At 41.1% G+C, this 13999-nt stretch overlaps 1 protein-coding gene across 2 annotated transcripts; it reads right to left on the bottom strand.

The window, feature by feature from the left end:
- Positions 1-5124: 5124 nt before the first annotated feature.
- On the bottom strand, positions 5125-13958 carry LOC123155839 (mitogen-activated protein kinase 11). 2 transcript variants are annotated; one of them, XM_044573983.1, is made up of 9 exons: positions 13506-13958; positions 11568-11976; positions 10669-10796; positions 10002-10061; positions 8695-8844; positions 8459-8614; positions 8159-8370; positions 7972-8073; positions 5125-5974 (listed from the first exon to the last, which is right to left on the bottom strand). In XM_044573983.1, exons 1-9 carry the CDS (start codon positions 13530-13532, stop codon positions 5953-5955), a joined length of 1266 nt encoding a protein of 421 aa, XP_044429918.1. In that variant the 5' UTR covers positions 13533-13958; the 3' UTR covers positions 5125-5952. The 2 variants fall into 2 exon arrangements, with proteins under 2 accessions (XP_044429918.1, XP_044429919.1); XM_044573984.1 differs by lacking the exon at positions 13506-13958 and adding an exon at positions 12194-12312.
- Positions 13959-13999: the final 41 nt, after the last annotated feature.

Here is a 13999-nt window from a genome sequence, read left to right as displayed (position 1 = left end):
CAGATTAATGGCTATTTTGTCGATTTGATCTTTTGAATGACACTTCTCGCTCATCTAGTCAGGAGAACCTAGTAAATTGCAATAATATATGGCATCGATCTTAATTCACAAAAGATAGAACACACGGTGCTGACCTCCTTGATTTTTGCCTCATGGGGGAGATCGTTGCTTGGACGTGTTGAATCAAAATCTGCCTCGCTTCCTTGTCCACCATTGAAGAACGCAATCTCCGGCCATGCAGGCGAGGACATGAGGAATCACAGGGAGGTTACCACCAGGCATGCATGGCAGCGGCAGCAGCGGCGACTACACGTGGATAGGAAAGATCGAAGATATTGGTTGTTTGATAGGAACGTTTTTTTTGGCGATCGGTGGTTTTGTCCAGATCGTATATAGGATTTGTTCTTGTCATGGGTGGATACATGTTGTTTGTTAGGAACATGCACGTGAAGATTTATATCTTTTTTTGGAGATCGATGGTTTTGCCTAGCCGTTCCCGAATGCATATAGGATTCATTCTGGTCATGGGTCCACCCTTGTTTTTACACGTGAAGCTTTATACCCTTTTTTTGGCTATCGATGGTTTTGCATAGGTTGTATATAGAATTCGTTCTGGTCATGGGTCCACCCTTGTTTTTACGAATATCTAATGGTTATAATCCGTCGGATATAAAAGGCCCACCTAATTAGTGGTTAGATGTTTCTAATTATTGTGGGATTTTCTAATCTATTTCTCTTTTTCTTGTGAGGCTATCAAATACTTTTTATATATAAATAGATGCTCTTTTGCTTCACCTGTATTTATTAGAGCATGATCTTTTGTAGAAAGAATTAAACTCTCCTGCTTCACTATATCTATTTAGAGAGTCAAAAGGAATTGATCATTTGCATGGTTAGTCATGAAATCTATAAAACTTATGAATCACTGAATATGATATGTTTGATTCCTTGCAATAGTTTTGCGATATAGAGATGATAATATGGGGATGTACTAGTAAATGACTGTGGTTAGTAAGAACATTGGTGTTAAGGTTTGTGATTCCCTATGCAAACACGAAAGTCAATAGTTATGCAATGAAATTACATCCTACTTGTGGTGCATTATTCGGTGTTAGTATGCTTAATACTTGTTTATGAGAATTTTCATTTCTTGGTTGGTTGATTCTCAATCTTGTTGCTAGCCTCAACTTGTACTAAGTAGAAATTTTACTTGTGCATGCAAAATCCTTAAAACCAATTTTTGCATATGAGTCCGTCATACCTACCTATATGCGGTATTTTCGTGCCATTCTAAGTAAATTTGTATGTGCCAACTCTAATTTTTAAAATAAATTTCCGTTTTGTGTGCCCGTACCACTCATGTGGCGGCAGGGGATGACCGATGTCTTCCATGATTAGCAGGTTATTCTCATGATGAGTGTTTATTCACTTGTCATTGCACAAGAGTATGGTGGTAATAGGGATTCCCAGTCCCATAATGAATCGAAAATAATAGCAACAAAATTCCTTAAAAAGTGTTGGTATGGAAGACACTCATGGATACCGCTAGCCATGGATTATGAAAGAATGATGGAAAGGAAATGAATTTTATTTTCTGTTTGGAAACCACCTATAATGTGTCTAAAATGGAGGATGTTGGGAACTCTCGGTCGTAGCGTTGACAGGAAAAGCATGCCTCTCATTTTTTTTTATCTCTCAATTTTTGATTTGAGCTCTGGCACCTCTACAAACCTCTGCTTCCCTCTGCGAAGGGCCTATCTATTTACTTTTATGAATTTTTTATTTTTATTTGAGTCTCCATCTTCTCTTATAAAGCACCAACAAGGGAGCACTATGATCATACTTATGCATTGATGCAACTAATATTCGAGTGTGTTTCGTGAATGGATCAATGATTGAGCATGACGGGCTAGGGATAACTTTCTTTAGCGTTGATATTTTGAAAGATATGATTGTTTGTTGGGATGCCTGAGTATTGATGTATTTATGTGAAATTATAGACTATTGCTTTGAATCACTTATGTCTTAATATTCATGCCATGATTAGATATATGATCAACTTTATGCTAGGTAGCATTCCACATGAAAAAATATCTTTTTTATCATTTACCTACTTGAGGACGTGCAGAAATTAAGCTTGGGGATGCTGATACGTCTTCATTGTACCTATAATTTTTGTTTTTTTCATGCCAGTATTATACAATTTTCACATAATTTTGGCAACATTTTATCTGATTTATTGGACTAACCTATTGATCCAGTGCCCAGTGTCAGTTCTTGTTTGTTGTAGTTTTTTGTTTCACAGAATATCCATATCAAACGAAGTCCAAACACGATAAAAAAATTATGGAGAATTATTTTGCAACATTTATGATTTTTGGGAGGTGAAATCAACGCTAACGGAGGCCCACGGCCTCCACAACCCACCAGGATGCGTCGGGCACCCCTGGCACGCCCATTTTTCTTGTACCCTCCCCGTAAGTCAGTTGGGGCCCTTCTTCGAGTGCAAGAATGATAATTTATGGAAAAAATCGTGTAAAAATTTCAGCGCAATCGGACTTACGGGTCTCCGGGGATTTAAGAAACGGTGAAGGACCAGAAAACAGGGGCGCGAAACAGAAGAGAACAAAGAGGGAGATCCAATCTCGGAGGGGCTCCTGCCCCTCCGCCGCCATGGAAGCCATGGACTAGAGGGGGAACTCTCCTCCCATCTAGGGGGAGACCAAGGAAGAAGAAGAACGAGGGGGGCTCTCTCCCCCTCTCTCCCGGTGGCGCCGGAGTGTCGTCGGGGTTAGGATCGTGACGACGATCTACATTAACAATCTTCCTACCATCAACACCTACTTTCTCCCCCTCTATGCAGCGTTGTAACACCCCTTCTCTCTGATGTAATCTCTACTTAAACATGGTGCTCAACTCCGTATAATATTTCCCAATGATATGTGGCTATCTTATGATGTTTAAGTAGATCCGTTTTATCCTATGGATTAATCGTGATTTTGGTTGGTATGATTGTATATTTTATTTATGGTGCTGTCCTACGGTGCCCTTTATGTCGCGCAAATGTGAGGGGTCCCCGTTGTAGGGTGTTGCAATATGTTCATGATTCGCTTATTGTCGGTTGCGGGAGTGACAGAAGCCTAAACACGGATAAGTAGGTTATAGCGTATGGGAGTAAAGAGGACTTGATACTTAATTATATGGTTGGGTTTCATGGCCTTAATGATCTTTAGTAGTTGTTGATGTTTGCTAGAGTTCCAATCATAAGTGCATGTGATCCAAGTAGAGAAAGTATGTTAGCTCATACCTCTCCCTCATATAAAATTGCAAGTATGATTACCGGTCTAGTTATCGATTGCCTAGGGACAAATAACTTTCTTGTTTGACACAACCTTTTTACTAAACAACTAACTTTTATATCCCGCAAAGTACTCCTTGTTTTATTCTTGCAAAGTAATTCTAGCATCACACTTACAAAATAGTTTTACACTTGTTCTCCGTAAAGTAAAGTTAAAGTGTGCGTAAAGTTGTATCGGTGATCGATAGAACTTGAGGGAATATTTTGTTTTACCTTTAGCTCCACGTTAGGTTCGACACTCTTATTTATCGAAGAAGGCTACAAATGATCCCCTATACTTGTGGGTTATCAAGGAACCATCCCAATCATATATTAAGCTTTGTAGTAATAATGTGATATTCATTTTAATGATAGGGGAAAAAATCAGTTTTATGCAAATTAAATTTAGAACCTTTCACCAGCCATATTGCATGTAGTAGTAGTACTTTCATAATCTCTTGTGGTGTGACTTGCCAGTATATTCAACATATTGACCTACACAACTGCAACGTTTCATGTTGCATGATATTATACGACGAGTAAGTGTTGCATTAGGCTTACGATGTCTACACTCAGTTCACCATTGGTGTTAGTGGGACTCCACAACCTATGTTGATATTTCCGATGTATGGATTAACGGTATTCACGTTTACTTTTTACATGTGATTTTCTGCTTTCATCGAGTATTGTATGTGCTAGCTATTGATCCAGGGATAGCACACTTAGCACAGGAGACTTGGATCCTTATCGGAACCGGGTTGTTACAATCTGTGAAGAGCAACTGCGCCACGTTGACGTCGACAATGTATAGCACTTGGCCGGCGGCGGTTGCCGTGGACTACTGCCTACCGAGTTGCTTGGCGGTGTGGTATTACGGAGCCTTGTAATGGTCCGTCCATGGCGGTGTTTGCACGGTGGGCGACACCATCGGGTCACCACGGCCCAGGCTACGACCTCCACCACGTTCGCGACCAGCATGTCCGCCACCAGCACGCCCTCCATCGACCTTCCGCGTCTTGAGCGTTTCCTACTTTGCGGCCTTCGCTTTAATGCGGCGATTTTGTCGCGTTGCCGAGTTGATCTTTCACGCGAGCCTGATGCTCGGATCCTCTAGCACCTCCACCACCTCCATTTCCGACAGGTTCTTCTCCGGTTCCATGCGTCGGCGACGGGAAGGAAGAATAGAGTGGGAAAAAAGGGCGGTAATTGGATAGAGAGCGGCGGGGTAGAAGAAGAGAGTGGGGGATTTTAGCATGGAAACAATACGGGCCGCTACAAAAGCGCGGGCTCTGTCTTCCTTTTCTGTGGGTCAGGGGTGTCAGAGTCCGACGTGTCTCATGTCCGAACTCCTGCAAAGCTCCCACGCTTGGTTTCGGTTTGAGAAAAATCATGATTTGGACTGCTCCGCGAACGGATGGGAGTCAGCTCTGTATGGCTTCCGGGGTCTGAACGCAGCAGCTGCGTCCGGACAGATACTACCTGTTCGAGGGTCGCCATGGAGATGCCCTCTTACTGAGAGCTTTAAGATTGACGACATGTTCCATTTTGAAATTGTTCGTTGCTTTCTTGACAGATGACAAAACTACCACTCGTTTTTTCCTTTCTTTTTTGCCGAGGAAAATGGATTCAGTGTGGAAGTTACACTTCAACGGATTCTCAAGTTTACGAATAACTCCGGACAGCTGCTAGGAGACACAACCAATGTCGTCACGCTGTTACTGGGCATGCTATGCTATCATACAAAATACACCACATAAAAGCAATTGGCATACATCTGAGAAAAGATGTATGAACAGAATCTCAACAACATCAATATCGACGGAGACAAACAATTTATTTACCCAGCTCATCAGAACAGTTAATTTGGTCTCTGGCATTCGACCTTTCGCACATTTCTTTACAGCAACTATTGGAAATGATTCAGACTATATGCTCAAGTTTCTTTGGTTAACACACTGCTAAACACAGCAAGGTCCCTCGCGTTAAAATGTAGGAGTATTTCTTAAACAACTGGTTGATGTAAATCGCAACGATCATGTTCTTTGACCTAGCCACCTCACAGCTTCCCATGGAAAAAGTTTCATCATTCAGAACAAACGAGCTTTGCAACGCAATCCCTAGGAGGCACATTATGATCCAACTGTCTGGTACATTTGGGGGGCTCGGTTGCAAAGAAGCTGTGAAACATCCCATGTACAAGATGAAGCTGGAATCCTAGGTTCGACCTCCATGATTTGGGGGACTGACAAATAAGAAAGTCAGTCCTCCATGATTCAATGCCGATAACCCAGCTCGAAACATCCCTGGCAACGCCATGCTGCAACGTACAGCCGGAACTGAGCCATTAGGAACAGACTGCCTGTGCGATACTGTGACCTGGTATATCAACCCTTATACCATGATGCAGATAGAAGTACAAGTTCCCTGATCTGGAGTCTACACACATTCCTCCAGGCACATATTGTGTTGGGAGTTGGACCTGTTGCATCAAGCACTGGCCCACTAGATACTGGGTTCTGAGAGTGCGGTGCTTGATATTTGGTTGCCAAGGGAGTACAGATGGTAAGCTTCTTGGATCTTTCCTGTGAGTTTTGACTGTACAGGACATTACACGTCTAACGAGGGTTGAAGGATTGCCTGCAAAAGAAGGAAGGCATTAGTAACCCCACAACATCATCCAGAAGATTTTTAACTCTCTTTGATGGTAGTGAAACGAAAAATGTTAACTTAACAAATGTAGACAACGTGATGTTTAACTCTCTTTGAGCAATGTATACTCTCTGAATTTGTACTTTCCAAGATGCATCAACTGCATGCTTTGTACTAGATGATGCCGTCTGCATATGATCCTTTGAAGGTATTTTAGCAGGGTGCACTACCGTTGGGCTGGACTACGCTTCGGTGCCTTAAGGCACCTGCCTTTGTGCCTATGAATGTGGGCCTGACAGGTGGCTGGCCCACATGTCAGGGACCCAAAGGCAGGTGCCTTTACGTCACTGAAGCTGCATCCCGTTGGGCTATACTTGTGTCAGGGGCGCCGGGGCGGGGGGACCATAGGTCATCAATTGTCAGAATTTCAAGCAAGACACATTGACAGAAAGGCATCACAAGAAACTAAATCTTCCAGGGTCTCACTAGGATCATCTTAATCTTAACAGTCGCTCTGCATGTTAATTTTATTTAATAGCTTCAAAGGAGAAAAAGACGCACATACCTCAGTCATGTCAATCATTGCTAGGGAAAATGTGCATTATAGCTACTAGTAACAGAAAATTTGGAGAAAGATTTGACCTTTTCCAACTACTTTTCATTAATCGAGGTTCACAAGCACGATGGTTTGATTTGGATGAAACCTTCAACGATTCTTCGTCAAGATCAACCTAACATTTTATAATTCAGGAAAACAGTGCCGCAAATGTCTACTTTCTACTGACTATTAGAACCAGCAATCAAAGGTGTTCCTTCCGTTTCTTTGCCAGGGGGTTATCCTCACAAAAGATAATTTGGTTAAATACTTAAATGTAAATGACAGCAGGACACGCAATGCAGCTTTTGCTATGAACAGGAGACCATTCAGCATTCTTTTATTGCGTGTTAGCATGCATTGCATGGCAGGCTGTTTATTTAGCATTTAACATTACTGCATCTTGTAGTATTTCACACATATTTGGGACGTGGCTGCAGGGGGGTAGGTAAATCACTATAATCGCTTTATTATGGTTGGGACTGGAGCAGTTTTTTGGTCTATTTGGCTTTGTAGAAACAGTACTCCCTCCGATCCAAATTGACACGGTCTCTATACAACCTCTATACAATGTTGTATAGAGGCTGCGTCAGGCCCTGTTTGGATTGTCGTGTTCTTTTCAAACACACCTGTAAAGAATATAGGTCACAGATCATCGTTATGTTTCCGGCTGAGAATTGCTGAGCAGATGGTAAGATACAGGTTCAAAATAAACACCTCTATATTTATCTACAAGGAATCTAAATGCGGCCTCAATTAATTTGGATTGGAGGGAGTATTATTTTTTTACAACAATGTCCAATCTTGCAGGCAGGTGCTACGATCGTGTATCAGTTGGCTGCAATCATAGGCGTTGTTACAGAAGGTGTAGCTCAACAGAGCTTGGCACCAAGAAGTTAGAGTGGCTTACCAGGGAGTTTATGTCCTGGTTTGGATGGTGTGCTAGTGAAGTAGTGCGAGGCTTCTCAGTCTCTACTCTCTAGTGATGATATGTGTGGCCTGTCTTTTTCATTAGGCCTATAATGTTTAGTGTGGTTATGTTGCTTTTTGATGGCTTGTAATAAATAATGTAATAATCAGGGATGCATGTATCAACGATGCTGAGGCCGGGGGTAATAAAGCTTTCATTTTACAAAAATTACAATATTAGAACCAGCAATATAAGAAAGTAATGAAGAAAGAACAAAGTCTGTTAGTTAGGACTAGATGCTTGAATGGGATGAGACTTTTGCCAAAAGAAAGGGTGCAAGCAGTTTGAAAATGGATGTTTTATTCTTCCTGTTGCATCATTGGTGATATCAATACATAATGGATCATCCCTTGTATAAATGATTCGCTGTCGAGATCCCCTCCCAGTAAAAGAGATTTGAGTTGGAAATAAGACATTTACCTTGGCAAAGAAGAATGTTTCCTCTGTGACGAAACAGCTGATCCATTTTCGCCACCATTTTCCTCGAGTTCAGCGAAGCGTTTCTTAAATTGGTCAACAGCACTGCAATACCAGAAGATGCAAGCATATCAGACATGGATGATGATGACTAAGAGAAGATAAACAAGTGTGCAATAACATATCTAACCTTAAATGAACAAAGTTTCGTCTGTCTGTTCCACTGATATGCTCCTTCAGTAATTGAGGATGATACTCCAAAATTTCTTCAAAGATCAGTTCCTTGATGTCCTCCTTTGTTACTCTACGACCCTCAAATTCGAATTCAATTTTTGGTATCGGTTGACAAGATGGTTCTCGCTCTACCTTTGCTAGTCCATTAAAGTATGGATCTGCCAATGCCTACAATTAGCAGATATATCAAGATCACAATATCTTGTACTGCCAGATGCAGAACATGGGACCAGTTAAGTTCATATATATCGCATACCTCTTCAGCAGAGGGACGATCCTTTGGATCAAAAGCTAGAAGCCTCCTAAGCAATCGTAATGCTAATGGGTCAGCCTTCGGAAATTTCTGCGAAAAGGAAGCAGGCTGTTTCTTCCGCATGCATGTCAGATATTTTCTTGCCTTGTCATTCCGCACCTTAGCAGAGGTAGGACAGCAGAAAATTTTATAAGCAGACAGAACTATAACTTTGACAGCAAACTTCCAAATATCCATACCTGAGAAATAGCATCTAATGAAGGTGTCCCCAGAACATCAGTTATCAAATCCAGCTGGTGAACAACATTTTTACCAGGAAATAGAGGCTTTCCAATCAACACCTCGGCAAAAATGCACCCTATACTCCATATATCAATAGCTGGTGTATACTGCAACCCAAAAGATGGTAAATTTCAGTGCCACGAACAATTGGCCATACCAACTAAAATCAGGACCGGGGGAAGATCTTGTTTACAAAAGAAATATAACAGAAAAACAATGCCACAACTGTGGTCAATACCAAATAAGACGATTTGTAATTAGCTGAATATTTCTTTAACCCAACTAATACTATGCACTGTTCGGTTGCTCAAGTAACGGATATGTTTTCCAACTTTGCAATAAGCAGCATGAGCAAAAGAAATTGTGCTGAAGGGATCCATTTACTTGCGGAAGGTTGTTAGTGATAGTTGCTATCTACCTTCTCTCTGTAAATTGGTAATGATGTGGTCTAAAACTGCAGTGGTCCTTGGTATACAATATGTATACAAACATTTAGTGATATACGCAAAGACATGGAGTTCCAACCTTGCAGTGCTATCCATCATTCTATTGTTTGCAGCCATATGACAGCACAGTTACAAGTTTAAACAGCATACAATATGGGCTTATGAATCATGAGTGTTACTTCTTTATTGCCAATTTGCCATGGGACATTTGCTGATTTACAAGTATATGATGAGTTGATGGCATCAACTTTTCTGCTCAAATTTGCGCATACAGGTGTAAACGATGCATTACAATTTTATTTGGGTGCTATAGGCATATAAGACAGACAAATCCAAATATTAAAAAGAAGTCAAAAGCGCCTCATGGCAATTCCCTCAATACTCACTACAATGTGAGGTGACTCGACTGTCAGGACCCTGACTGAACCCACTAGTGTTGTATTCCTATTGGCACTTCAGTTAACCAATGATCCAGACTGATCAAGACAAGAAGCAATGGACAGTCCAGATGGCGCGAGCAAAAGAGTATCTTTACTGTTTACCATTTAAACTCAATTTCAGTGTACTGTTTATCTTGCTGCTTCACTGCTGTAATTTCCCTCATACTCACCCCATGGCCAACTCCCTCATGCTCACTACAAGGTGAGGTGACTCAACAGGCACGGGATATCAAGTTCCAGACCCACATCCCAACAATGTCATTTACCAGCACCAGTACCATCACACAAAAATAATGCCTATTAGGTTGGCATCATCTATATGTATACATGTCGAGCTCTCTAACTTCTGATTAATCATAAGTTCGTAACATTGCTTACCTTGGAATAGAAGGACCCACAAAGTTCAGGTGCTCTATACCATCTCGTTGCCACATAATCCTGAAAAGCGAAGTTTATTTTAATTTAGAAGTTCATTTGACAGGAATAGAAAACATTGGATGAGCAATGAAAGGCTCCAGAGCAGCCCCAAAGCCCTAAATTAATGGTTAGCTGCACAACCGTCAACCCCAATCCCACCCTAAAACCAAAGAATGAGGAAATGGCTTCGTGAAGACCCACTTAAAAGTAAAACTAGATGACAACTTATTTCAACTTGTATGTGACAGACTGACAGTACACTGATCATTAGATATTCACTTTCCCTTTGTTAGAACCATTGCGTCTCGAATGAGGCAACCTGAAGTTCAACATGACAACAGGGAACAAAGCATAATTCGGTGCTAGTAAATCTCCAATTGTTAGTTAATAATATGACTAACAGTGGGTGTCACAAGAATAATGTTGGGAGTAAATACACCACCGGCTATTTGTTAGCTGCACCATGTAATGTGTTGTCACATGACAATACAATCAATTACGAACTGTGATAAATAGCTGATCGAAGGGGCAGTCGGAACTTAAAACAATCAAGACAGAAACTTTGAGTAATGCAAGGTCAACCAATAACATATGCTATTGAGATACAATAACAAAAGATATTACTTACTGTCCAGAAGACTGTCGTAGGTGCATCATTGAATGCAACTCTCGCCAAACCAAAGTCACAAATTTTGAGTTTGCAATTTGCATTGGCAAGCACATTCTTGGGCTTCAAATCTCGGTGATAGACATTTGCTGTATCAAAGCACAAACAATAGTTAGCCAATTCTGATCATATGTAGCAACTGAAATGATATTATATAATTTCCAACATTAAAAATCAAACATGCAAATATAAATAGAGTATGGAACCAAATATGCTATGGTTTCGGTAAATACCAAACTAGTCAAAGTTGACACGGATTCAAAAAATAAAGGAGCAACCTTTTACTTTTATTTGTGCAACTAAATATTTGAGTTGTCATGTGCAATGCTGCATCAGTAATCAATACCCAGATACTCAGATCAGCATGCATTAGTGGGCAAATGCAGAACATGACGCCATAAACATAGGTGATTGTCATACACAATGATACAGCAAATAGGTTGGGGCCATAAACATCAGTGGTCGGGGTCCATCGCGTATACACAGACACAGGAGCATATTGCAATAACAAGCCTACATGCTACAACAGCATTGCTGCATTTCAAACCAGGCCTTAGATGCAGGCCATGGCGCGCATTCAGAACGACTATCATCTCGACCAAATTGTACCAAACTTTAAATCAGTAGACCCGTTCAATAGATTGTTAATTAGAACTCATGTAATTGTTCGAAACAACAGGAAGGGGGAAAAGGGATGAATCAAATCATCAAATGGTTACAAGTGAAATTTGCATGCAAATTAGCATACAACAATACAGGTGCAAGAAAGAAACAATAGTCAAATAGCTACATGGTGGTTCCATAAGAATAGAAGCGCATGGAATTGATCTTCATAAACTGAAGACTGAGGAAGTGCATACCTGTGTGCATATATTTCAAAGCTCGAAGCATCTGATACAAGAAAAACTGATAATGCTCCCTCGTCAAATCATCATTAGCCTTTATTACTTGATGAAGATCTGACTCCATAAGTTCGAAAACAACATATATATCTTTGAAATCCTTTTTGGATGGGGGGAGCAAGATATGCTTTATTTCCACTACATCAGGGTGCCTAAGAAGCCTGAGAAGCTTGATTTCACGGAGTATGCGTGCAGCATCCGATATATGCTCAAAAATGTTGTGTATCTTCTTTATTGCAACCTTCTCTCCTGTTTGTGTATCATTTGCAGAACATACAAGTCCATAACTACCTTTGCCTATGACCTCCAGAACTTTGTATCGATTAGTATCGCCATATTCAGTAAAGAAATCAATTTCCGCTGCACTCTGAATTAGAGAAAATAGTCAGATAACTAATACCGTTACACATTAAACCTACCAAAGACAGAAGACAATGACCATCCATGATGGTACTACCACTTGGTTACTCTATGATCAAAAGGAAAATGTGTACTTTTGACCCCTAAACTATTGTTTTGGGTGTAGATCTGGTCGTCAACTCCTAAAACGGTACTTTCACCCTTCAACTCTCAGTACTGTATACCTTTGCTCAATCGAGGTGGTTTTGACTGTTCCAAAATGGTTTTGATCGTTGCGGCATCTACATGTAGGCCAAATCACATATCTGCAGTCTTACCAATTTCCTCCCAGAAATTCCTAAAATTTAATTAAGAAGCATAAAAAGGCAAAATATATATATACTTCAAACGAAGATATCAATGCATCTAGCAAAAAGACATCAGTTTTGAAGAAACGGAGAAAATTATCAGAAAGGGGAAAAAAGAGTAAAATCATACACAGCATAATGGGGTAAAAAAACTCGAGAAACTCTTTTTATTTACAAAAACTCATATTTTCAAAAATCAAGAAAACAAAAAATAGTCAAAAGGAAAATCAAGAAATTGCAAATAAAAGGAGATTATGACTCGTTTATTAAATTGCTTTTCTTCTAATAAACCAAAAAATGTCGGATTTGCTCCTTTTTTCTCTCTCAAATTCCTTGTAAATGCAGAATATGAAATATCATTTTTTATTATATTTTCCTTTTTTGTTTTCTTTCTCTGCTTTTTAAATAGGTTTGTGGATTTTTGGAACGAGATTAGTGATGCAGCAGACACATGGTGCTGGCGCTGCATCAGTAAAAACCGCTTTGAAACGGTCAACCCGTCTTGAGTGACAAAAAGTACACGAAATGACAGTTCAAGGGCAAAAATATCTGGTCGTGGGACCAGATCTACACCCAGCCAATAGTTTAAGGGGCCAAAGATACATTTCCGAATCAAAACACTGCTGCAAATTAATCACAGATGTTCAGTGGTATTGATGTCAAAACCAGAGCAAGTCCCTCTCCGCCTACAAATTAATCATCCAGCGTCAGTATGACATACTAGCTTGCAAGCAAACAGTGGAATGGAGCAAAGGTTTTCCGCTGTTACTACCAGGTAGATATAAAGATATTCCTTTGATATGTAATCACATACTCCAGAGCCAAGAACTACGCACACCTCTCACTGCAAATTTACAATTCACTTACTTTGTAGCATGTGGAAAAATAAATTATTACTCCCTCTGTAAACTAATATAAGAGAGTAGTGATCTAAACGCTCTTATATTAGTTTACAGAGGAAGTACTACCAAAGAGTGAAGGAGGTGTCCCTAGAAACAGCAGCTACTTTGTAGAATAACAACATTAGCAAACAAAAATGTCCCAAAGTCATAGCATGTCCCCTAGTTTTATTCGCTTAAACTAATATTAAACCCATTTGGACCTCTTACTCGAATTGCCATCATCCCAAACATTTTCACTACACCCATCCATCTAAACAGGCAAAGCCAAAGAATACAAGAGCTCGAACCTTCTTGCGCAAATCGCTGTTCTGCATCTCGGAGCCCGTGGTGGAAGCTTCACAAGATCGACCTTTCTTTCTTTCTTTTCCCTCCTGCCACGATCCCGCCAGACAGACAGACCGGCCGTGGATGTCCTTGCTCAGGCCGGGTCAGCCGCACTTGCCCCACCGGCTCCTGCTCCGAATCGCGTTCCCGCAGTCGTTCCTGCTCCTCATACACCCCTCGCCGCCACCGTACGTGGCTGCCGTGGCCGCCGCCACGGCCGGGTTTTTGTACGGTTCGGGAAGATCGCGAGCCGGCGGCAGTCGCTTCGGATCTGGGGGGAGGGGGAGGGGGCGTCGTGCGTGGAGAGAGCTCGTCGGCGTGCTGTGGTGAGGCAGCGGAGGAAGCTGGGGTGACGATGTGGGAGGGATATTTTCTCTTCTCTTTCTCCTCTGTTTTCTCCGCGTGCGTGGCAGCTATACCTCGTGGATTCTCGGTGGCGTTTCGCCGTTTCCAAAGG

This window comes from Triticum aestivum, chromosome 7B, assembly GCF_018294505.1.
Source record: "Triticum aestivum cultivar Chinese Spring chromosome 7B, IWGSC CS RefSeq v2.1, whole genome shotgun sequence".
In the NCBI taxonomy this organism is placed as follows: Eukaryota; Viridiplantae; Streptophyta; class Magnoliopsida; order Poales; family Poaceae; genus Triticum; species Triticum aestivum.
The sequence above is the reverse complement of the archived record's forward strand: the minus strand, read 5'-3'. Positions and strand labels throughout refer to the sequence as shown.

What these genes read in the sequence shown, in the direction of transcription:
- LOC123155839 (XM_044573983.1), bottom strand. Translation starts at nt 13,532, where the DNA reads ATGCAGAACAGCGATTTGCGCAAGAAG. An exon ending in GTGGGTCCTTCTATTCCAAG is followed by an intron (nt 8,845 to 10,001) that starts GTAAGCAATGTT and finishes TTTGGGTTGCAG; the next exon opens with TATACACCAGCTATTGATAT. An exon ending in AAACATTCTTCTTTGCCAAG is followed by an intron (nt 5,975 to 7,971) that starts GTAAATGTCTTA and finishes CTTCTTTTGCAG; the next exon opens with GCAATCCTTCAACCCTCGTT.